The sequence below is a fragment of the Borostomias antarcticus genome (assembly GCF_949987555.1).
Source record: "Borostomias antarcticus genome assembly, chromosome: 32".
Classification (NCBI taxonomy): Eukaryota; Metazoa; Chordata; class Actinopteri; order Stomiiformes; family Stomiidae; genus Borostomias; species Borostomias antarcticus.
In genome coordinates this window covers 337,654-363,565 of record NC_140265.1, presented here as the reverse complement: position 1 = coordinate 363,565, position 25,912 = coordinate 337,654, and the positions used below count along the sequence as shown (strand labels likewise).

The window sequence follows — 25,912 nt, the reverse complement described above, 5'->3', positions numbered from 1 at the left end:
GGCTTCTCTGTGGATCTGAATCTCTATGAGAGAGAATCAAGGCAAATGGGAATAGAATGAGTGGGAGATGCAAAGTTCACAAATACACCTGCCTTCAATGACCTCTCACCACTCTCTATACTGCCTATACTGTAGTATTGTGTATGTAGTGTTGTGTGTGTAGTGTTGTGTATATAGTGTTGTGTATGTAGTGTTGTGTATATAGTGTTGTGTGTGTAGTGTTGTGTATATAGTGTTGTGTATGTAGTATTGTGTATGTAGTGTTGTGTGTGTAGTATTGTGTATGTAGTATTGTGTATGTCGTATTGTGTATGTAGTGTTGTGTATGTAGTATTGTGTATGTAGTATTGTGTATGTACTGGTGTGTATGTAGTAGTGTGTATGTAGTATTGTGTATGTACTGGTGTGTATGTAGTAGTGTGTATGTAGTATTGTGTGTGTAGTGTTGTGTATTTAGTGTTGTGTATATAGTGTTGTGTGTGTAGTGTTGTGTGTGTAGTATTGTGTGTGTAGTGTTGTGTATGTAGTGTTGTGTATGTAGTGTTGTGTATGTAGTGTTGTGTATGTAGTGTTGTGTAGTGTTGTGTATATAGTGTTGTGTGTGTAGTGTTGTGTATGTAGTGTTGTGTGTGTAGTGTTGTGTGTGTAGTGTTGTGTATGTAGTGTTGTGTATATAGTGTTGTGTGTGTAGTGTTGTGTGTGTAGTGTTGTGTATGTAGTGTTGTGTATGTAGTGTTGTGTATATAGTGTTGTGTAGTGTTGTGTATGTAGTGTTGTGTAGTGTTGTGTATATAGTGTTGTGTGTGTAGTGTTGTGTGTGTAGTGTTGTGTATGTAGTGTTGTGTATATAGTGTTGTGTGTGTAGTGTTGTGTGTGTAGTGTTGTGTAGTGTTGTGTAGTGTTGTGTAGTGTTGTGTATGTAGTGTTGTGTGTGTAGTGTTGTGTATGTAGTATTGTGTATGTAGTGTTGTGTATATAGTGTTGTGTATGTAGTGTTGTGTAGTGTTGTGTAGTATTGTGTATGTAGTGTTGTGTATGTAGTGTTGTGTAGTGTTGTGTACTGTATGTAGTATTGTGTATATAGTGTTGTGTATGTAGTGTTGTGTACTGTATGTAGTATTGTGTATATAGTGTTGTGTATGTAGTGTTGTGTAGTGTTGTGTGTGTAGTGTTGTGTATGTAGTGTTGTGTAGTGTTGTGTACTGTATGTAGTATTGTGTATGTAGTGTTGTGTATATAGTGTTGTGTAGTGTTGTGTGTGTAGTGTTGTGTATATAGTGTTGTGTATGTAGTGTTGTGTATATAGTGTTGTGTAGTGTTGTGTGTGTAGTGTTGTGTAGTGTTGTGTACTGTATGTAGTGTTGTGTATATAGTGTTGTGTATGTAGTGTTGTGTAGTGTTGTGTAGTGTTGTGTATGTAGTGTTGTGTGTGTAGTGTTGTGTAGTGTTGTGTACTGTATGTAGTGTTGTGTATGTAGTGTTGTGTAGTGTTGTGTAGTGTTGTGTACTGTATGTAGTGTTGTGTGTGTAGTGTTGTGTACTGTATGTAGTGTTGTGTATGTAGTGTTGTGTAGTGTTGTGTATGTAGTGTTGTGTAGTGTTGTGTAGTGGTGTGTATGTAGTGTTGTGTATGTAGTGTTGTGTATATAGTATTGTGTATGTAGTGTTGTGTAGTGTTGTGTATGTAGTGTTGTGTGTGTAGTGTTGTGTATATAGTGTTGTGTATGTAGTGTTGTGTGTGTAGTGTTGTGTGTGTAGTGTTGTGTATATAGTGTTGTGTATGTAGTGTTGTGTGTGTAGTGTTGTGTGTGTAGTGTTGTGTATGTAGTGTTGTGTAGTGTTGTGTACTGTATGTAGTGTTGTGTGTGTAGTGTTGTGTAGTGTTGTGTACTGTATGTAGTGTTGTGTGTGTAGTGTTGTGTAGTGTTGTGTATATAGTGTTGTGTATGTAGTGTTGTGTAGTGTTGTGTACTGTATGTAGTGTTGTGTGTGTAGTGTTGTGTAGTGTTGTGTATGTAGTGTTGTGTGTGTAGTGTTGTGTATATAGTGTTGTGTATGTAGTATTGTGTATGTAGTGTTGTGTAGTGTTGTGTATGTAGTATTGTGTATGTAGTGTTGTGTAGTGTTGTGTAGTGTTGTGTAGTATTGTGTATGTAGTGTTGTGTAGTGTTGTGTAGTATTGTGTATGTAGTGTTGTGTATGTAGTGTTGTGTAGTGTTCTGTAGTGTTGTGTAGTGTTGTGTATGTAGTATTGTGTATGTAGTGTTGTGTATGTAGTATTGTGTATGTAGTGTTGTGTAGTGTTGTGTAGTGTTGTGTAGTATTGTGTATGTAGTGTTGTGTATGTAGTATTGTGTAGTGTTGTGTACTGTATGTAGTATTGTGTATGTAGTGTTGTGTAGTGTTGTGTAGTGTTGTGTAGTGTTGTGTATGTAGTGTTGTGTATGTAGTGTTGTGTAGTTTGTGTATATAGTGTTGTGTATGTAGTGTTGTGTACAGTATATAGTGTTGTGTGTGTAGTGTTGTGTATATAGTGTTGTGTATGTAGTGTGTTGTATGTAGTGTTGTGTAGTTTGTGTATATAGTGTTGTGTGTGTAGTGTTGTGTATATAGTGTTGTGTAGTGTTGTGTACTGTATGTAGTGTTGTGTAGTGTTGTGTAGTGTTGTGTAGTGTTGTGTGTGTAGTGTGTTGTATGTAGTGTTGTGTATATAGTGTTGTGTGTGTAGTGTTGTGTAGTGTTGTGTGTGTAGTGTGTTGTATGTAGTGTTGTGTACTGTATGTTGTGTTGTGTAGTGTTGTGTAGTGTTGTGTAGTGTTGTGTGTGTAGTGTGTTGTATGTGTGTCCAGATCAATCCCAGGAAGTGTGGAGATATATATACTGTTAGATGAGGAGGGGGGGGAGGAGGGGGGGGGTGAATAAAAGACTCTATTTCCCATCTTCCCCTTCATGAGCCGTGATGTCAGAGTCCAGCTAGCAGCACAGAACAGAAGGAAATACTGTAGTAATGTTATCAGCCCTTTAGTCTCCTCCCCCTCACGCTGAGGCCCTTAGCTCTGCTCACGACACGCACTACATTACCCAGGTGACAACGGGGCCAGAAGGAGGCCGTTTGATTGGTTGACCGATTTGATTGTGTCAATACCAACTCGCAAAAACATTCCCCATAGCAGACGCCTGTGTGCTGTGTCTAGGGCCACCGGCGTTACACCCCTTCCACACGGGAAAGAGAAGCCGCCGGCGTGCAACACCGTGATGGGGTGGGCAGCGTCTCCGAAAACAAGTCATGATTTGAGGTAAATTGAGCTCCGCTGAACCTACGCCCTTCTAGGCCCCTCGCGCACACAACACTTATAACGCTTAACGAGCTATAGAAAAAACACAATGAGGTGCGTCGCCCATCGACACGGAACCCTTTAACCCACGAAGGACGACACCACTGAGAGCTAGCATCCCGAAGACGCCACTAAAAACCTGGCTTCAAAATCATCACACATTCAGATAGTACGTAGTTTTAATTTGCAATGAGGAAAGTGCTCCCGCACGTCCATCCCGACTACTATTGCTCTAGATTGGCTTTACCACCATCCAGTTCCTCCATCTCTAATCCAGGCATGTCGATGACGAGATGAAGCAAGTCTGGTCTAAAAGTATATCGTACATAACAACCATCTGGTACCTGAAAGCAGTGAAAACTGGTCAGGGCAAAGATATGGGTGTATAGAAACACATGAAGTCGGCTACATCTTTTCCTAGTATCCTCTGGCCCTTATACTCTACGACAACCCACTCACATTCCAAAACGTCACAAATGTGTGAACGAGGGGAGGGACGCGGGGAGGAGGTGACGCGACACATCCTGGCGAGGGAGGAACAGAAAGAGTGCGACAGGTCCTGGAGTGACAGGATGAGATGGCGGCCCCCAAGGGTGCAGCCTCAAGCCCTCTCTGCCTCTAATCAAACCGCTTCTGCTGAATCCCTCTCACTTCCTGTGTCCCATGTGGCTTGGGCCGCAGAGAGACGGGGACATTCCGGGGTGTTGTTGGTTGGAGTCAAGGTAGCCATAGTGGGTCCGATCGGACCACGGAGGTTCCTCTCTGCGAGCTCGGGCCCAGGACGACGCCAGGAGGAGCCGGTGGTCCCGTCACTCCTCACTGGGGGCGCTCTCCTCCAGCGAGAACACGGCTGTCATGCTGATCCCCGTGGAGTTGTGGGACGCCGTGATGGTGACGACGGTGTGCAGGAGAACTAGGACCAGCAGGCAGAGCTTCAGACGCCCGCTGCACAGTCTGGGGGCGGCGGCGGAGGTGACCGAGGCCCCCTGGTGGTGGCAGGAGGGCGGAGTCCTTTTCAGTGTCCCGCGTGAGCGGTTGTCGGGTTTGGAGTCCCACCGGACGTCACAGCACTCGGCCTCGCCGTCCGGCTGCTGGTCACCCAGAAGTCCTGGCGGGGACACAGAAGAGAGGGTGAGCAGGACAACACTTGGCCTCACGTGCTCCACTTAGCATCCCTACCACCATGAACCCATGTCCACAAGCAAGGAGCAGTATGGAGAGTGTAGCGTTGTGGACAGCTGGACAGCGTGGATCAGATAATGACTAACTAGCTCTGATACCCGTTGGATCACTATGGACACCAGATAAATGCCGTACATCTGCTATCACTCCAGCTACGCCCATCCAATTAACTTATCTGCTAGTCTTGATACCCGTTAGAGCAATCTGTAATTGTCCATTTAGTCCATTACAGTACTGTATATGCCCATCTCCCCCCAGCTGTTGTGTTTGACAAGTCCCTCCTGAATGATAGCTTGGTTTGGCTATTGTTTGCAAGCTAGGGATGGGGTGGGAAATAGAACGCACTAATGTGAGCAATGGCAAAATAATTCTAGAGTAGGCTGGTGTGAGGTAATAGTTGAGTGTTTGTATCGGGGCTAGCGTGAGGTAATAGTTAAGAGTTTGAATCAGGGCTGGTGTGAGGTAATAGTTGTGTTTGTTTCAGGGCTGGTGTGAGGTAATAGTTAAGTGTTTGTATCAGGGCTGGTGTGAGGTAATAGTTGAGTGTTTGTATCAGGGCTGGTGTGAGGTAATAGTTGAGTGTTTGTATCGGGGCTAGCGTGAGGTAATAGTTAAGAGTTTGAATCAGGGCTGGCGCGAGGTAATAGTTAAGTGTTTGTATCAGGGCTGGTGTGAGGTAATAGTTGAGTGTTTGTATCAGGGCTGGTGTGAGGTAATAGTTGAGTGTTTGTATCAGGGCTGGTGTGAGGTAATAGTTGAGTGTTTGTATCAGGGCTGGTGTGAGGTAATAGTTGAGTGTTTGTATCAGGGCTGGTGTGAGGTAATAGTTGAGTGTTTGTATCAGGGCTGGTGTGAGGTAATAGTTCAGTGTTTGTATCAGGGCTGGTGTGAGGTAATAGTTCAGTGTTTATCAGGGCTGGTGTGAGGTAATAGTTCAGTGTTTATCAGGGCTGGGGTGAGGTAATAGTTCAGTGTTTGGATCAGGGCTGGTGTGAGGTAATAGCTCAGTGTTTATCAGGGCTGGTGTGAGGTAATAGTTCAGTGTTTATCAGGGCTGGTGTGAGGTAATAGCTCAGTGTTTGTATCAGGGCTGGTGTGAGGTAATAGTTCAGTGTTTGTATCAGGGCTGGTGTGAGGTAATAGTTGAGTGTTTGTATCAGGGCTGGTGTGAGGTAATAGTTGAGTGTTTGTATCAGGGCTGGTGTGAGGTAATAGTTCAGTGTTTGTATCAGGGCTGGTGTGAGGTAATAGTTCAGTGTTTATCAGGGCTGGTGTGAGGTAATAGTTCAGTGTTTATCAGGGCTGGGGTGAGGTAATAGTTGAGTGTTTGTATCAGGGCTGGTGTGAGGTAATAGTTGAGTGTTTGTATCAGGACTGGTGTGAGGTAATAGTTCAGTGTTTGTATCAGGGCTGGTGTGAGGTAATAGTTGAGTGTTTGTATCAGGGCTGGTGTGAGGTAATAGCTCAGTGTTTGTATCAGGGCTGGGGTGAGGTAATAGTTGAGTGTTTGTATCAGGGCTGGGGTGAGGTAATAGTTAAGTGTTTGTATCAGGGCTGGTGTGAGGTAATAGTTTAGTGTTTGTATCAGGGCTGGTGTGAGGTAATAGTTTAGTGTTTGTATCAGGGCTGGTGAGGTAATAGTTCAGTGTTTGTATCAGGGCTGGGGTGAGGTAATAGTTCAGTGTTTGTATCAGGGCTGGTGAGGTAATAGTTCAGTGTTTGTATCAGGGCTGGTGTGAGGTAATAGTTCAGTGTTTGTATCAGGGCTGGTGAGGTAATAGTTCAGTGTTTGTATCAGGGCTGGGGTGAGGTAATAGTTGAGTGTTTGTATCAGGGCTGGTGTGAGGTAATAGTTGAGTGTTTGTATCAGAGCTGGTGTGAGGTAATAGTTCAGTGTTTGTATAAGGGCTGGTGTGAGGTAATAGTTCAGTGTTTGTATCAGGGCTGGTGTGAGGTAATAGTTCAGTGTTTGTTTCAGGGCTGGTGTGAGGTAATAGTTGAGTGTTTGTATCAGGGCTGGGGTGAGGTAATAGTTAAGTGTTTGTATCAGGGCTGGTGTGAGGTAATAGTTTAGTGTTTGTATCAGGGCTGGTGTGAGGTAATAGTTTAGTGTTTGTATCAGGGCTGGTGAGGTAATAGTTCAGTGTTTGTATCAGGGCTGGGGTGAGGTAATAGTTCAGTGTTTGTATCAGGGCTGGTGAGGTAATAGTTCAGTGTTTGTATCAGGGCTGGTGTGAGGTAATAGTTCAGTGTTTGTATCAGGGCTGGTGAGGTAATAGTTCAGTGTTTGTATCAGGGCTGGGGTGAGGTAATAGTTGAGTGTTTGTATCAGGGCTGGTGTGAGGTAATAGTTCAGTGTTTGTATCAGGGCTGGTGTGAGGTAATAGTTCAGTGTTTGTATCAGGGCTGGTGTGAGGTAATAGTTCAGTGTTTGTATCAGGGCTGGGGTGAGGTAATAGTTGAGTGTTTGTATCAGGACTGGTGTGAGGTAATAGTTCAGTATTTGTATCAGGGCTGGTGTGAGGTAATAGTTCAGTGTTTGTATCAGGGCTGGGGTGAGGTAATAGTTCAGTGTTTGTATCAGGGCTGGTGTGAGGTAATAGTTCAGTGTTTGTATCAGGACTGGTGTGAGGTAATAGCTCAGTGTTTGTATCAGGGCAGCCACACTAACTTTGGGCAAAGCTGCAGCTCCTTGCAGCTGATGAGCAGCTGGATAATTCTATAGTGGGCAGCTGGAACGCTGGGGGCGGGGTTCTATTCAGAGCAGCATTTCTATTGGCTGTCGGCTCGGATTTGTATTTTATGTTAAAATTAGCCAAAACTTAAAGTCGCACTGAAATGAAAAAAGCATTCTGTCCCATTTTGGTTCACATAATTGGTCATAGTGTTCACCTATTCAACGATGTGTGCCAAAAAAATTACAAAATTCTACTTTTGTTGTAATCTTATATCAAAGTATATCATTTCTTACTTCCTGGAAAGCGGTAGGTCACGTGCAATGACGACAACAGGTACCTTAGATTTTAGGCCAATAACCTCACGACATCCACCCGTCAATCAACGCTATCCTTCTATCGAATCTGTCTAAAGTTCTTAAAACCCGTCCGCTTGTCAATGTTCCAATCAAATTCCTCTAAACACATGTCCCACCCTCATAGCTTGTTTGCATCGGAAATACGTCAAACTACGGAAGTTAGATGATCTCAAACGTCCGTTTCAGTGCGACTTTAAATCAATAAAAAATTCAACCCTGTTACGGTCTGTCCAGACCCCTGCAGAGACGCGTGCTGAATATGAATGCAGTCAGGCCGACGGTGTCCGAGGACGTTCGGATAGAGGGACGGACGGACAGATGACAGACAGGCCGACAGCGTCCGAGGACGTTCGGATAGAGGGACGGACGGACAGACAGGCCGACAGTGTCCGAGGACGTTCGGATAGAGGGACAGACAGGCCGGCCGAGCGTAGCTCTATAATAGTATAGCTGGTGAATGGATGAGAAATGAAATCATGATGTCATGTGTTACCTGCATAGAAAAAACAATAGCAGGGATCCTAGGCTAGTTACTGTAGATGTCCAGCCAGAGTCTGATCACAATGACCTTGGTTTGACCTCCCTCACAGGACGATAAGGAAGAGGTGGAACCGCAATGCATCATGGTAAAAGACTAGCCTCTGGTGACATGCTTTGTGTCATCTCCTAAATGTCACTGATGCCACCAGAAAAAAACTTCAACAACAAAAAACAGCTCTTACAAGCCTCCATCTAATAGCCGACTCTTTAGTGCTTTAGTATTTTCAGAGAAATGTCTTGGTTTAACCTGATCTATCAGCTGTTTTTAAGTATGATGTTGACCCCTGAGTGTGGCTGTCGGCCGGAGTTTTCTAGAAGAAAAGTGTCTCCCTTCCCTAGACATACATCCCATCAGAGATAAGGGTGACGTTCCATGGTTGGTACATTCTGTGGACAGACACCAATTGTTGTGGTTAGATAGAGACCTGGGCGCCGAGGCGTCGGCCGGTTATCTCGCCTACGAGGCCTCAGCCACAGGAGGGACCAGACCGGTCCAGACCAGTCTGATCGGGGAAGGGGGGGGGGGGGGGACGGGGACGCCCCCGAACCATAAGAACTTTGCTTGAGCTCAGATTAATTGATTTGGAGCCAGACAGCCATACAGGCAGGCAAGCCGACATTAGACTATATGCCATCGTCTTTTTATATTCTATAAACCTCCTGTAATAAACAGCTTTTGATTGTCGCTCAAATCCCGTGTTTGAGAGACTCATTCTTGGGATACATCAGAACGAAGGGACACTGGACTGTGTGGTATCTGAGAGAGATTGGGGGCCGTCTTTTATTGAAATCAAAACACAACGCAGAGCTGAATAAGGACATAATAATAAAAGACAATTGAAGTCAACATACTTCAGTATCAAAGCACCTTTTAATTCCAGCACCTGCTGAAATCCTCCAGCTGAGGCAGAGAGGGCCTGTGGTCCCGGGCCACGCCCCCCCGGGCCACGCCCCCCCGGGCCACGCCCCCTGCCGTGACCTGTCGCTGCATCACTACCGCAGGATGTGATGAACACATAAGGACACGCCGTTTTAACCTGCTTCTCCCCCAACGACCACTGGGTGGCGTCAGAAGGACGATTTATCAATGACTGGAGATAATTTACCAGGTTTCTAGAGAGACTATCGTATAGTATGGAAGTGTCCTTTGGGACAGGATCAAATGAGATCACTAGAAAGAGTATGAGAAGAGAGGAGAGGAGAGACAGAGAGAGAGGAGAGAGTATGAGAAGAGGAGAGACAGAGAGAGGAGAGAGTATGAGAAGAGGAGAGACACAGAGAGAGAGGAGAGGAGAGACAGAGAGAGGAGAGGAGAGACACAGAGAGAGGAGAGGAGAGACAGAGAGAGAGGAGAGACACAGAGAGAGGAGAGGAGAGACAGAGAGAGGAGAGGAGAGACACAGAGAGAGGAGAGGAGAGACACAGAGAGAGGAGAGGAGAACAGAGCGGAGGTGTGGAGATGATAACGGGACAGAGCAGAACACCTGTGCAGATGAAGCTGGGGCTTCCTCCGTGGATGAGGTCGTCGTTGTCGGGCAGGATGAAGGGACACCTCTGCTGCACCTCCAGACAGTACTGGCGACACGGCACCTTCCTCCCACAATGCCTCTGGGTGGTCGGGAAATACTGCGCACACAGCCAGGGCTTATAGGCCAGCTGAGAGAGAGGGAGAGAGAGAAATCAATCAATCAACTTTTATTATGCAGACTCATTGTCCATTACAAAACACATACAACAAAAATTATAAAAAGGCAACAATACCAGTGTTTCCACATAGGTGACTGGTATCTCACATAGGTGACTGGTATCTCACATAGGTGACTGGTATCTCACATAGGTGACTGGTATCTCTCAGAACTGAAACCAGGATTTGACAGCAGCACAATAATGGGATTCTGAGAACCATTCAGTCGGCATATACATTTGTACATCAGATTCCTCAACAGGGCATGAAACGTATTGACACCTGCACTACAAAACAGTTCACTTGCACTGTACCACCTTGGCTTTTTAAGCAATATGCACATGCAGTCATTATAGGCAACCTTAAGCTTATGGATGCTAGCCTTTTTAAACTTTATCCACAAGGGAGCAGTGTAGAGAGGAGTACAGTACGCTCTAAACAGGCTTATCTTGACATTGTCTGAGCACCAGTGGAATTTCCTAACCAACATGTTAGCTTGTGCATATAACATGCGGCGCTGTCTATACAAGTCATCATCATCAGACATTTGATCTGTGATGACATGTCCCAGATACTTAGCTTTACAGCAGACAGATAGAACTTCCCCTGATGGGTGAAATGATGGGAAGATTAGATCTTTGTCCCCTTTTGTTTTACAAATCATGACAGCGCTCTTTTTAGCATTGTATTTCACATCAAATCGGACACCATACTCAGAGCATATATTCAACATCTGTTGAAACCCAGCACTGCTAGGAGAGAAGATAGCCAGATCATCGGCATACATAAGATGGTTTATCAGGCTGTTATCAATCAAACATCCTGTTTACCAATCATACATCCTGTTTACTAATCATACATCCTGTTTACCAATCATACATCCTGTTTACCAGTCATACATCCTGTTTACCAATCATACATCCTGTTTACCAATCATACATCCTGTTTACCAATCATACATCTAGTTTACCAATCATACATCCTGTTTACCAATCATACATCCTGTTTACCAATCATACATCCTGTTTACCAATCATACATCCTGTTTACCAATCATACATCCTGTTTACCAATCATACATCCTGTTTTACAGCCTCTTAGCTGGTCAGATAAATCGTTCATGTCATCAAAGAGGGCCGGTGAGAGTAGCCCCCCCTGGCGAACCCCATTACCAACCCCAAATGATCCAGAGACTGCATTACCCCATTTGACCTGCATGCTCTGGTTGGCATACCAATATGCCAGGACCCTAATTATACCGTTATGCACTCCTCTTTGACTCAGTTTTAGGAACAGCTTATGATGGTTGACTCGATCAAAGGCTTTAGACGCATCAATAAAACCAATTAACACAGAGGAATTCTGTCTTCTATATATTTCAACTCTTTCCTTCAGGGCATAAATACATAAATCAGTACCATGCGTAGCCTTGAAGCCAAACTGGTTGTCTGTGGTACCTAAATAAAAGCATAATCTGTCTAATAAAATTATTTCCAGGACTTTTGATAACACACTAGCTACAGCAGTCGGTCTGTAATTATCCAAGCTCCCCACCTTGCCCGCTTTGTCCTTGATGACAGGCATCAGACTCACGGACAGCATGTAGTCGGGCAGCAGACCATGATTCATAAGGCCAGTAAAACAGATTGCGAGAAGGGCAGCAACCCTCGGACTTGCAAGTTTGAGGTGCTCTGCAGTGATCTGATCTAAGCCACTAGCTTTGTTATCAGCCAGCTGTGTAATTGCTTGATAGACCTCATTGGCTGTTGTTCCCACTGTGTCACTGTTGGCAATGTTGCCCACTTTGTAGGGGTCACTTTTAACACAATTGAATAGCTCAGAATAATGTTGTCTCCACAAATCAGCTATGTTGTCGGCTCCCGAGACTCCTTCTATGGTACATGGTAACGATGTACTGCCTCTGTTCAGAGCTCTCACCTCCTTCCAGAAGCCAGTAGCATCGTTACCAAGGAGCTTTTCAGCCATAGAGTCCGCTCTCATTACTTGTTCGTGTTTGCTGATATAACGAACTGCATATTTATATTGAGCGTTAGTACGCTTTTTGTGATCCAGGACAGGCCCCTCTCTGGGCCTACAGGCCAGGACCCACTCCTTAAAGGCATTCTTAGCTTCAGCATGATGAGCAGCCACATGTTTATTCCACCCTGGCTTAATGCTGTGTCTTTTATCAGAGTGAGTAAAGCATGGCTTACTAGCTTCATACACAGCTCCCACAATACAATTATACATGTGACAGATGTCCTTACAGTGAGAGCTTTTGTTACAATTCACATCAGGACACATAATTGCATCTCTGGGTAGATATACATTACTTAGAAGGACATCAGTTCTCCCGTAGTATAACATCACATCCTCATCTGTGAGCTTAGACCAATCCAGTTTAGCCTTACAGGCACTATTAACCTCCAGAAAGAGTGAACACAGCTACAGTACAATGTGGTTTGATCACGCTTCAATATTCAATGAAGATATGACTGATATTGCACAAGGACATGGAGGAACAGTTGTATTGAATCTGCATCCGGGCTCATATCATCCACCGCCACTAGAGGGCACTGTCTCTCACTCTGTGATCATTATGCAGGCTCAAGAGGTTTTCTGATGCTCTGCCAAACCAGTCCACTATTCATTTCCTGACCATTTCCTTGCTTAAAGCGATGGAGCTCCAGAATACGGTTTGTCTGTCAGATGGGTCAATATCTTCAACCTACTTATCATGATGCTGTACGTATGTGATCAAACACCCATTACACAACGCCACTCAGTGAGTGAATAGCACAGAGTATCGGGGCTCCTGTAAAGGCTTGGTACAGTGAACTACAGGTCAGGGGGTCGTGGTTGGTCCAACCTCCTGGACGCTGGAATGTGAGTGTGTGTGTGTGTGTGTGTGTGTGTGTGTGTGTGTGTGTGTGTGTGTTTGTATGTGTGTGATGACAACCATCAGAAGGCCACTGTATCATTGGTCCCCAGCCAAGGTCAGAGATTAAATTGCCATTTTTACACACCATGCTCTCACACACGGATGGGCTCAAACTAACACCTGCACATGAATGCTCTGCGTCCATTGACGAAATCCTACAGTTTCAGCACCATGGACAGGTCACATCAGGTCCTAGTGTTTATACACGTTCAGCACCATGGACAGGTCACATCAGGTCCTAGTGTTTATACACGTTCAGCACCATGGACAGGTCACACCAGGTCCTAGTGTTTATACAGGTTCAGCACCATGGACAGGTCACATCAGGTCCTAGTGTTTATACTACACACGTTCAGCACCATGGACAGGTCACATCAGGTCCTAGTGTTTATACACGTTCAGCACCATGGACAGGTCACACCAGGTCCTAGTGTTTATACTACATGTTCAGCACCATGGACAGGTCACATCAGGTCCTAGTGTTTATACACGTTCAGCACCATGGACAGGTCACATCAGGTCCTAGTGTTTATACATGTTCAGCACCATGGACAGGTCACATCAGGTCCTAGTGTTTATACACGTTCAGCACCATGGACAGGTCACATCAGGTCCTAGTGTTTATACTACAGTTTCAGCACCATGGACAGGTCACACCAGGCCCTAGTGTTTATACACGTTCAGCACCATGGACAGGTCACATCAGGTCCTAGTGTTTATACACGTTCAGCACCATGGACAGCGGGACATCAGGGTCCTAGTGTTTACACACGTTCAGCACCATGGACAGGTCACATCAGGTCCTAGTGTTTATACATGTTCAGCACCATGGACAGGTCACATCAGGTCCTAGTGTTTATACACGTTCAGCACCATGGACAGGTCACATCAGGTCCTAGTGTTTATACACGTTCAGCACCATGGACAGGTCACATCAGGTCCTAGTGTTTATACACGTTCAGCACCATGGACAGGTCACATCAGGTCCTAGTGTTTATACACGTTCAGCACCATGGACAGGTCACATCAGGTCCTAGTGTTTATACACGTTCAGCACCATGGACAGCGGGACATGCGCACGTATACCCTCACTGAGGTCCTGTGTAAATACAGATGTCTGTTACTTCCCCACAGTGGGTGTGCGATAGTGACGCCTCAGCTCTGTGTTGTGCAGCGCAGGTGGACAGCAGGCCGGACTCAGGAGCCCACGGCCAGATAAGAGCCTGGAGCAGCAGATTACACCGAGGGAGGAGACAGCAGGGCCCAGCGAGCAGTGGTAAACATGTTTGCATGCAAAGTGAATAGACACACACACACACACACATTCTCACACACACACACACACACATTCTCATACACACACACACATTCTCTCACACACACACATTCACCCTCCAGATCGTCTAATTTCGTCCCGCTCACCTTTTAAACAGAACACTTATGCTGCGTTCCTTTTGTATGGGGAACGTCGGGATTCCCGGGATCGACGTCAAAGTCGTCATCAACACGCCACTGGAATTTCCAACCATTTTACAGAACTTGGGGAAAAAAATCTATTCTGACTTCATCAACATCAGCTGCTGACATCAATCAAGATGGATACCCTGTGCATCAACAACAAGGGAAAGCTGTAGTAAGACTGTTTATCAGCACTTCTGTGTTATTTGTGTCTCATTAAATCAGTCGTACACACAGGACCGTCCAACGTCTATCAGTGGACAATGTTGATGTCGTCCCGGACGGCGAATCCCGAGCTCCGATACTAAAGGAACACAGCCAGTCAGGGAAACAGGACAAGGTTATATAAATATGTTCCTGTCTCTACGAGGCTTCTAACACCTCATGTTAGAATAATCACCAAAAGAATAATACTGTGTGCATAATCGATTTGACAACTGGACAATGGATACGTTGCACAGCAAATATGCAGTAGGCCTATCCAACAGTTCGCTCATGGCTAGAAATATAGGCCTACAGCTATGGGATTAGCTCATGTTTGGGTTACTGTCAAAGCTGCCACTCTTATGTTGCTATAGCTACAATTATCAGAACAGAACATTCAGTTGAACGTTTTCCATCCTCCCATCCATCACTGGATGAGGAATAAGCACCGCAAAGCGATCAATTCTCACGCAAGCAGGAGCCAGGCTGTTCAGTGCATTTCTCTGATCCGGTTGCGACCCCAGTCTCTAGAATACTGTTTTGGACAAGTTGCAGACAGTTTGCTCATCTGGCCACCAGGGGGGGCAGTGCCCCCCCTTGCCCCAGCCAATCTGCGCGCCTGAGTCTAACCTTATTTTGCTAAACCTAGCTTCTGTACTATAACTTAGCGTCTGTAGTAGCAGCAGCAGTAGTGGTTGTAGTAGCGGGTCTTAGATGAGGCTCAGAGCTGGGCGGGTGGTGGTGGTTGAGGGGATTCTGGGTGTGGGAGGGTCTAAATGCTAGGGTGATACATTAATAAATGATAATAATAATAATAATAATAATAATAATAATGGTGCTCGGAGAGCATAGACCTCCGCCTATGAATACATCTCGTGGCTCTGTGCATGTGCACATTTGTCAGGGGGGGGTTCAGTGCTCATCCCCTGTACCCCCCAGTCCAAGCCCTGTGTCTCTAGCCCCCATAGACGGGGAGCTGGCTTCCTTCTAAGGTTTGACTTTCGTTGAGTTTTGTTTTAATTAATGGATCCACCCAGTGATTCGGATCTGTTGGTCCATGCTTCACCCCTCCACCGGCTTTCATGGAAATCAGTCTGGTAGTTTTATAATCCTGCTAAGAAACCAACCAACCACCACGTCACTGAAAACATTACCTCTCGCCCTGCGCTGTCGCTGGGAGGAGGTAATTAAGCACAAGGAAAATACAGAACAAGACAGAATGGATAGAGATGAAGGAGAGTATTTAATCAGTACATTGCTTTAAACACATTTAAGATGTCCTGAAATGTCCTCCACCCTTAGGATTACCTAAGGAATGGAGAATATGTTCAGCTCAATTTTTCACATTTCAGTAGTATTGCAGTGTATCACAATATGTGTTGTATCGCAGTGTATTGTGATGCAGTCGTATTGCGAGCCGTGTATCGTGATACATCCTATCGTGAGGTCCTAGCCGATACCCAGCCCTATAATGCCCTGTGCATAGTGTCCATGTGTCCTGAGTTTAAACCCCAAACAAACAGCAACTGTTATAACACTAGGAATAGTCACGTTGTGCCCCACGAGAATTCCTTCTAAGCTGTGTGCGTACACACATACAAATACACAGACTAGACACAAGTGGTTTTTTAAAGAACACCAGTTAGTTAGTTATTTGTTTGTTTGTTTTTTTGTTTGTTTTTGGGGGGGGGTCTTCCACACATTTGCATTTAGATTGAAAAGCAGAACCAATGACTTTCTCCTCACTCTCTCTCTCTCCCACCCTCTCTCTCTCTCTCTCTCCCACCCTCTCTCTCTCTCTCTATCGCTACCTCTCTATCTATCTCTCTCTCTATCCCTCCCTTTCTCTCATTCCCTCTCTGCTCTGTCTCTGAACACGCGTTCATCCACCTCACGGACGCTGTGTTTCCCCAGAGAGGTGTTTCCATGCTCTGCTGCTGCCCTCTCTCTCTCCTCTCCTCCGTCTGCTGCTGCCCTCTCTCTCTCCTCTCCTCCGTCTGCTGCTGCCCTCTCTCTCTCCTCTCCTCCGTCTGCTGCTGCCCTCTCTCTGTCCTCTCCTCCGTCTTGCCCTCTCTCTCTCCTCTCCTCCGTCTGCTGCTGCCCTCTCTCTCTCCTCTCCTCCGTCTGCTGCTGCCCTCTCTCTCTCCTCTCCTCCGTCTGCTGCTGCCCTCTCTCTCTCCTCTCCTCCGTCTGCTGCCCTCTCTCTCTCCTCTCCTCCGTCTGCTGCCCTCTCTCTCTCCTCTCCTCCGTCTGCTCCCCTCTCTCTCTCCTCTCCTCCGTCTGCTGCTGTCCTCTCTCTCTCCTCTCTCTCTCCTCTCCTCCATCTGCTGCTGCCCTCTCTCTCTCCTCTCCTCCGTCTGCTGCCCTCTCTCTCTCCTCTCCTCCGTCTTGCCCTCTCTCTCTCCTCTCCTCCGTCTGCTGCTGTCCTCTCTCTCTCCTCTCCTCCGTCTGCTGCTGCCCTCTCTCTCTCCTCTCCTCCGTCTGCTCCTCCCCTCTCTCTCTACTCTCCTCCGTCTGTCCTCTCTCTCTCCTCTCCTCCGTCTGCTGCTGCCCTCTCTCTCTCCTCTCCTCCGTCTTGCCCTCTCTCTCTCCTCTCCTCCGTCTGCTGCTGCCCTCTCTCTCTCCTCTCCTCCGTCTGCTGCCCTCTCTCTCTCCTCTCCTCCGTCTGCTGTCCTCTCTCTCTCTCTCCTCTCCTCCGTCTGCTGCCCTCTCTCTCTCCCCTCCTCCGTCTGCTGCTGCCCTCTCTCTCTCCTCTCCTCCGTCTGTGGACACATGGAGACAGCCCACCTCACACGGGGAGGAACAGTGTTGCACGCTGACAGTTGTAGCTTTACTTTGGTGTCTGTCAGCGTACGTACGATGTCCACCGCTATCTCGACAACAATCGAATGTATGGAGTTGACATCTTATATATCTTATATATATAGTGTATTTCGCAGGACACTAGAACGTTTAGTGTCGCCTGTGAAATTGTTTGGATTAGGGGTTCTCGGCTGGCGCTGTCCGGTAAAAAGTAGTTCCGCGCGGCAGGATACGGTCCTGTCCAGTGCTACGGTCAACCCACGATCAATGATACAGTACCAAGGTCCGGCTTACAATGCTACCAGCTACAGTAGCTACAATACAAATAGCCTATCATTAGCATTCTAGCTTACTGCAGGAATAAAGTGACATTGTCACATTGACATGAGTGACAATGTCAATGTGACAATGTACAATGTCAAGTTGGTTGGCATGGAACCGTTCAGTTTACAGAGCCTTGGCTAATTTATTTGCAAAATGTAACCCATCTCAGGTGTTCTAAGTGTTGCTTTTTAAACAATACACTATATCTATTTCAACTCTCTAAAAGGGGCCATGCCATCAAAGATGGACGGACGGACGGACGGACGGACGGACGGACGGACGGACGGACGGACGGACGGACGGACGGACGGACGGACGGACGGACGGACGGACGGACGGACGGACGGACGGACGGACGGACGGACGGACGGACGGACGGACGGACGGACGGACGGACGGACGGACAGATAGATAGATAGATAGATAGATAGATAGATAGATAGATAGATAGATAGATAGATAGATAGATAGATAGATAGATAGATAGATAGATAGAATAGGTGGGTGGGTGATATGTTCTATCAAAACACAGCATATTGACCCTGATCCCTGTCATCGTTCCTGTCCTATCACTCCTCTTCAACTGTCAAGCCTGCCACTTCAGCATTCATATCATCATACACAAATCATTCATATTCATCAAACACAGATCAGTGGTTATTCATATTCATCATACACAGATCAGTGGTTATTCAGACAAGGCTGGAGGTCATACCCGTGTGTACAAACACTGTTTTTCAGTTGAAACCAGGCCAGGTCCAGCCTGGCTTATGTGCGTGGCTGGCTTGTTTCTGTTTAGGACTGGTAGGACGGAAGCTAGTCATGCTACTGAAATAGCTGTGAATTTAAATGACATGCAATTATGTCTGATAAATTAAGATAGGTCTTAATTGCCTGGACACATCAGTTCCAATGCTTCCAATGCTAATCCAGCACAATAAGAGCAGGATAGCCAGTTAGCTCATGAGCTCACAACAACTAGCAGCAGCTTCCATAACATTCATGGGGTTAGAATAAGGGTTGGGACAGGATCTGACCTATAAGGCCAGGGATAAAGGTTGGAGTGAAAGCAGGGGCGGACTGGCCATCGGGAGCACCGGGAGTTTTCCCGGTGGCCTGGCGCGCTAACTGGCCTGGCGCGCAGTGAATGGCCTGACCCCCCCCCCCCCCCCCCCCGTCAACAAATCGCACGACAATAAGAAATTGCCTGTTGGTGTGTTTTGGTGTGCTGGGACTACTGCCTCTTGTGGTGCCAACAGAGAGATGCAGGCTATCATTGTCGTGAGTAAGTAAGGGGGGGGTGATAACCAGACAAACGCTATGCTAGCTGAGCAGCTGGCCAGCCAATCACAAACAAGGATACAGAGATATTCATGAGTTGATAAGAGAGCCTCCAGATTGTGGCGTCTCTTTTAGGGCGAGATGTTGGACAGGGAGAGGAATCTCTTTTAGGGAGAGATGTTGGACAGGGAGAGGAATCTCTTTTAGAGAGAGAAGTTGGACAGGGAGAGGAATCTCTTTTAGGGAGAGATGTTGGACAGGGAGAGGAATCTCTTTTAGGGAGAGATGTTGGACAGGGAGAGGAATCTCTTTTAGGGAGAGATGGTGGACAGGGAGAGGAATCTCTTTTAGGGAGAGATGGTGGACAGGGAGAGGAATCTCTTTTAGGGCGAGATGTTGGACAGGGAGAGGAATCTCTTTTAGGGAGAGATGTTGGACAGGGAGAGGAATCTCTTTTAGGGAGAGATGTTGGACAGGGAGAGTGATCTCTTTTAGGGCGAGATGGTGGACAGGGAGAGGAATCTCTTTTAGGGAGAGATGTTGGACAGGGAGAGGAATCTCTTTTAGGGAGAGATGTTGGACAGGGAGAGGAATCTCTTTTAGAGAGAGATGTTGGACAGGGAGAGGAATCTCTTTTAGAGAGAGATGGTGGACAGGGAGAGGAATCTCTTTTAGGGAGAGATGTTGGACAGGGAGAGGAATCTCTTTTAGGGAGAGATGTTGGACAGGGAGAGGAATCTCTTTTAGGGAGAGATGTTGGACAGGGAGAGGAATCTCTTTTAGAGAGAGATGTTGGACAGGGAGAGGAATCTCTTTTAGGGAGAGATGTTGGACAGGGAGAGGAATCTCTTTTAGGGAGAGATGTTGGACAGGGAGAGGAATCTCTTTTAGGGAGAGATGTTGGACAGGGAGAGGAATCTCTTTTAGGGAGAGATGTTGGACAGGGAGAGGAATCTCTTTTAGGGTGAGATGTTGGACAGGGAGAGGAATCTCTTTTAGAGAGAGATGTTGGACAGGGAGAGGAATCTCTTTTAGGGAGAGATGTTGGACAGGGAGAGGAATCTCTTTTAGAGAGAGATGTTGGACAGGGAGAGGAATCTCTTTTAGGGAGAGATGGTGGACAGGGAGAGGAATCTCTTTTAGAGAGAGATGTTGGACAGGGAGAGGAATCTCTTTTAGGGTGAGATGTTGGACAGGGAGAGGAATCTCTTTTAGAGAGAGATGTTGGACAGGGAGAGGAATCTCTTTTAGGGAGAGATGGTGGACAGGGAGAGGAATCTCTTTTAGGGAGAGATGTTGGACAGGGAGAGGAATCTCTTTTAGGGAGAGATGGTGGACAGGGAGAGGAATCTCTTTTAGGGAGAGATGTTGGACAGGGAGAGGAATCTCTTTATGGAGAGATGTTGGACAGGGAGAGGAATCTCTTTTAGGGAGAGATGGTGGACAGGGAGAGGAATCTCTTTTAGGGAGAGATGTTGGACAGGGAGAGGAATCTCTTTATGGAGAGATGTTGGACAGGGAGAGGAATCTCTTTTAGGGAGAGATGGTGGACAGGGAGAGGAATCTCTTTTAGGGAGAGATGTTGGACAGGGAGAGGAATCTCTTTTAGAGAGAGATGTTGGACAGGGAGAGGAATCTCTTTTAGGGAGAGATGTTGGACAGGGAGAGGAATCTCTTTTAGGGAGAGATGTTGGACAGGGAGAGGAATCTATTTTAGAGAGAGATGGTGGACAGGGAGAGGAATCTCTTTTAGGGCGAGATGTTGGACAGGGAGAGGAATCTCTTTTAGGGAGAGATGTTGGACAGGGAGAGGAATCTCTTTTAGAGCGAGATGTTGGACAGGGAGAGGAATCTCTTTTAGAGCGAGATGTTGGACAGGGAGAGGAATCTCTTTTAGGGAGAGATGTTGGACAGGGAGAGGAATCTCTTTTAGGGAGAGATGTTGGACAGGGAGAGGAATCTCTTTTAGAGAGAGATGTTGGACAGGGAGAGGAATCTCTTTTAGAGAGAGATGTTGGACAGGGAGAGGAATCTCTTTTAGGGAGAGATGTTGGACAGGGAGAGGAATCTCTTTTAGGGAGAGATGTTGGACAGGGAGAGGAATCTCTTTTAGGGAGAGATGTTGGACAGGGAGAGGAATCTCTTTTAGGGAGAGATGTTGGACAGGGAGAGGAATCTCTTTTAGGGTGAGATGGTGGACAGGGAGAGGAATCTCTTTTAGGGAGAGATGATGGACAGGGAGAGGAATCTCTTTTAGGGAGAGATGTTGGACAGGGAGAGGGATCTCTTTTAGAGAGAGATGTTGAACAGGGAGAGGAATCTCTTTTAGGGAGAGATGTTGGACAGGGAGAGGAATCTCTTTTAGGGCGAGATGTTGGACAGGGAGAGGAATCTCTTTTAGGGATGTTGGACAGGGAGAGGAATCTCTTTTAGGGAGAGATGTTGGACAGGGAGAGGAATCTCTTTTAGAGAGAGATGTTGGACAGGGAGAGGAATCTCTTTTAGAGAGAGATGTTGGACAGGGAGAGGAATCTCTTTTAGAGAGAGATGTTGGACAGGGAGAGGAATCTCTTTTAGGGTGAGATGTTGGACAGGGAGAGGAATCTCTTTTAGAGAGAGATGTTGGACAGGGAGAGGAATCTCTTTAAGGGAGAGATGTTGGACAGGGAGAGGAATCTCTTTTAGGGTGAGATGTTGGACAGGGAGAGGAATCTCTTTTAGGGAGAGATGTTGGACAGGGAGAGGAATCTCTTTTAGGGAGAGATGTTGGACAGGGAGAGGAATCTCTTTTAGGGAGAGATGGTGGACAGGGAGAGGAATCTCTTTTAGGGAGAGATGTTGGACAGGGAGAGGAATCTCTTTTAGAGAGAGATGGTGGACAGGGAGAGGAATCTCTTTTAGGGTGAGATGTTGGACAGGGAGAGGAATCTCTTTTAGAGAGAGATGTTGGACAGGGAGAGGAATCTCTTTTAGGGCGAGATGTTGGACAGGGAGAGGAATCTCTTTTAGGGAGAGATGTTGGACAGGGAGAGGAATCTCTTTTAGGGCGAGATGGTGGACAGGGAGAGGAATCTCTTTTAGGGAGAGATGTTGGACAGGGAGAGGAATCTCTTTTAGGGAGAGATGTTGGACAGGGAGAGGAATCTCTTTTAGGGATGTTGGACAGGAAGAGGAATCTCTTTTAGAGAGAGATGGTGGACAGGGATGTTGGACATGTTGCTCCGGCGCTCAGCTGAGGATGTGCCGCTGGCGGTTGCCAAGGTAACTGGACCCCTGTTTCTCTGGCCTAGATTCAGCAGGTGAGGATCCCCTCTCTGCTGTCTTGACCCATGCTGACACACCTGTCTCCTGTGTGTGTGTGTGTGTGTGTGTGTGTGTTGTGCCTGTCTGCTTGAGCACGTGTGTGTATCTGGGTGTGTGTGTGTGTGTGTGTGTGTTGTGCCTGTCTGTGCTTGAGCATGTGTGTGTGTGTGTGTGTGTGTGTGTGTGTGTGTGTGTGTGTGTGTGTGTGTGTGTGTGTGTGTGTGTGTGTGTGTGTGTGTGAAAGACCGTGTGTGTTGTGCCTGTCTGTGCTTGAGTCTGGGTGTGTGTGAGAGTGTGTGTGTGTGTGTGTGTGTGTGTTGTGCCTGTCTGTGCTTGAGCATGTGTGTGTGTGTGTGTGTGACAGAGAAAGATAGACAGAGAGAGAGATAGACAGAGAGAGATGGAACACAACCAACGTAAAGACTGTCAATCTGTATCCCTGCACACCACACTGCTCACTGTACACTGTATATACACACTAACATACACACTGAAAAGTTACCATGTAAATACATTAGTAAATGTATTAACGTATATTTATATTTTTACATTTTGTGACGTTTGCTTTGGCAATGTAAACATATGTTTCCCATGCCAATAAAGACCTTTGAATTGAATTGACCGAGAGAGAGAGATAGAGAGAGAGAGATAGAGAGATAGAGAGGGAGAGAGGGAGAGGGAAAGTGAGAGAGATAGACTGAGACAGATAGACAGAGAGATAGGCAGAGAGAGAGAGAGGGAAAGTGAGAGCGATAGACTGAGAGATAGACAGAGAGATAGACAGAGAGAGAGACTGAGAGAGAGACTGAGAGAGACAGAGAGAGACTGAGAGAGATAGACAGAGAGAGATTGAGAGAGAGAGACAGAGAGAGATTGAGAGAGAGAGACAGAGAGAGAGACAGAGAGAGATAGACAGAGAGAGAGACTGAGAGAGAGATAGACTGAGAGATAGACAGAGAGAGAGACTGAGAGAGAGATAGACTGAGAGATAGGCAGAGAGAGATAGACTGAGAGAGATAGACTGAGAGAGAGAGACTGAGAGAGAGATTGAGAGAGAGAGACAGAGAGAGAGACTGAGAGAGATAGACTGAGAGAGATAGACAGAGAGAGACTGAGAGAGATAGACTGAGAGAGATAGACAGAGAGATAGACAGAGAGAGACTGAGAGAGATAGACTGAGAGAGATAGACAGAGAGGGACTGAGAGAGATAGGCAGAGAGAGATAGACTGAGAGAAAGGCAGAGAGAGAGTGATAGAATACCTGAGCACTGTGCCTGTCCACTGCACACAAAAAGAGGTGGAAAGCAAGTTTACTTTTTAACTAAAGTACCTGCCAACTATACCAGGACACCAGAGATACACACAGAACCTCTCACAGATTACAAACACCCCAAAAGATTTAGAAAACATGACTAATGAGAAAAAATGCATCTAGGGGAAATACAGCAATGAGCAAAAACAGCAGCGAGATTTGTGAGCAGTTGTGACAGGAAGAGGACGTCCAATGACCTAACGACCACCATGAAGACCGTCAATCTGTATCCCTGCCCACCGCCCTGATCACTGGACATATACACACTACATACCAACATAAAAGTTACCATTTAAATACATTACCCTTACTTATTCACTCAATTCACCTATTTGTGTTTACATTTATATTTTAACTTTTTTATGACTTTTTGTGATGTTTACTTCAGCAATGTAAACATATTTTCCCCATGCCAATAAAGCCCTTTGAATTTAACTGAATTTAAAATGAATTGAGATAGACAGCGATATAGACAGAGAGATAGAGAGAGAGCTAGACAGAGAAACAGAGTAAGAGATAGAGAAAGAGAGAGAGAGAGAGGAAGAGAGGGATAGAGAGAGGGAGAGAGAGAGGGAGAGAGAAAAGAGAGAGGGAGAGAGAGCTCTTTATCCCAACACCTCCCTGGGCTTTGTCATTCTCCACAGATGAGCTCCACATCAAAGACGCCGGGTCTCTCTGAGTGGCACACACACACACACACACACACACACACACACACACACACACACCCTCCACCTGAGTTGTGCGGTGCGTTGGCGGTGCTGCACACAGAGGAATCCCTCCTCATTCTGTTTGATTTACTCCCTCATTCAGGAGGCTTCCCCCAGCCTCGCCTCGCCTGTCACTCACCCAGCCCCTGGTAGCAGGACAGAGAGGAGAGGCTGGGTTTAACTCACTCACCCGCCTGGTAGCAGGACAGAGAGGAGAGGCTGGTTTAACTCACTCACCCTGCCCCTGGCAGCAGGACAGAGAAGAGAGGCTGGGTTTAACTCACTCACCCTGCCCCTGGCAGCAGGACAGAGAAGAGAGGCTGGGTTTAACTCACTCACCCTGCCCCTGGCAGCAGGACAGAGAAGAGAGGCTGGGTTTAACTCACTCACCCTGCCCCTGGTAGCAGGACAGAGAGGAGAGGCTGGTTTAACTCACTCACCCGCCTGGTAGCAGGACAGAGAGGAGAGGCTGGGTTTAACTCACTCACCCTGCACCTGGTAGCAGGACAGAGAGGAGAGGCTGGGTTTAACTCACTCACCCGCCTGGTAGCAGGACAGAGAGGAGAGGCTGGGTTTAACTCACTCACCCTGCACCTGGTAGCAGGACAGAGAGGAGAGGCTGGGTTTAACTCACTCACCCACCTGGTAGCAGGACAGAGAGGAGAGGCTGGTTTAACTCACTCACCAGCCTGGTAGCAGGACAGAGAGGAGAGGCTGGGTTTAACTCACTCACCCGCCTGGTAGCAGGACAGAGAGGGGAGGCTGGGTTTAACTCACTCACCCGCCTGGTAGCAGGACAGAGAGGAGAGGCTGGGTTTAACTCACTCACCCAGCCCCTGGCAGCAGGACAGAGAGGAGAGGCTGGGTTTAACTCACTCACCCGCCTGGTAGCAGGACAGAGAGGAGAGGCTGGGTTTAACTCACTCACCCGCCTGGTAGCAGGACAGAGAGGAGAGGCTGGGTTTAACTCACTCACCAGCCTGGTAGCAGGACAGAGAGGAGAGGCTGGTTTAACTCACTCACCCGCCTGGTAGCAGGACAGAGAGGAGAGGCTGGGTTTAACTCACTCACCCTGCCCCTGGTAGCAGACAGAGAGGAGAGGCTGGTTTAACTCACTCACCCAGCCCCTGGCAGCAGGACAGAGAGGAGAGGCTGGGTTTAACTCACTCACCCTGCCCCTGGTAGCAGGACAGAGAGGAGAGGCTGGGTTTAACTCACTCACCCAGACCCTGGTAGCAGGACAGAGAGGATTCAACAGCCTGAAGAAGAAGGAGGAGGAGGAGGAGGACGATGACGACGACGACTACGACGACGACTACGACTACGACAACGACAACGACAACGACAACGACAACGACAACGACAACGACAATGACAACAAGAAAGACAACAACAACAACAAGAAAGACAAGAAGGAGAAGAACAAGGAGAAGATGAGGAAGAAGATGAAGCAGAAGAAGAATAAGAAGAAGATGAGGAAGAAGAAGAAGGACAAGAAGGAGGAGAAGAAAATGGAGAAGGGGAAGAACAAGATGGAGAGGAAGGAGAAGGAGAATAAAATGAAGAAGAGGAAGAAGTAGATGAGGAAAGAGAATGAGGAGGGGGAGAAGAAGTAAATGAAGAAGTAGAAGGAGGAGAAGAAGAAAAAGGAGGAGAAGAAGTGAATGAAGAAGAACAAGGAGGAGGAGGAGGAGGAGAAGAAGGGGGAGGAGAAGAAGAAGAAGAAGAAGAAGGAGGAGAAGAAGAAGAAGGAGAAGAAGAAGAGGAAGAAGTAGAAGAAGAAGAAGAAGAACAACAACAAC

The 25,912-nt window shown here is 46.7% G+C and overlaps 1 protein-coding gene across 1 annotated transcript in view; it reads right to left on the bottom strand.

Annotated features, from left to right (window-relative positions):
- Nucleotides 1-4,144: 4,144 nt before the first annotated feature.
- Nucleotides 4,145-25,912, bottom strand: part of nalf1a (NALCN channel auxiliary factor 1a) — a gene marked incomplete at both ends in the record, with an annotated part of 46,606 nt that continues 24,838 nt past the window's right edge. The window contains 2 exons of the mRNA XM_084460517.1: nucleotides 4,145-4,443; nucleotides 9,576-9,747. Coding sequence (XP_084316643.1) covers nucleotides 4,145-4,443; nucleotides 9,576-9,747 — 471 coding nt within the window. The remainder of the gene's footprint in view (nucleotides 4,444-9,575; nucleotides 9,748-25,912) is intronic.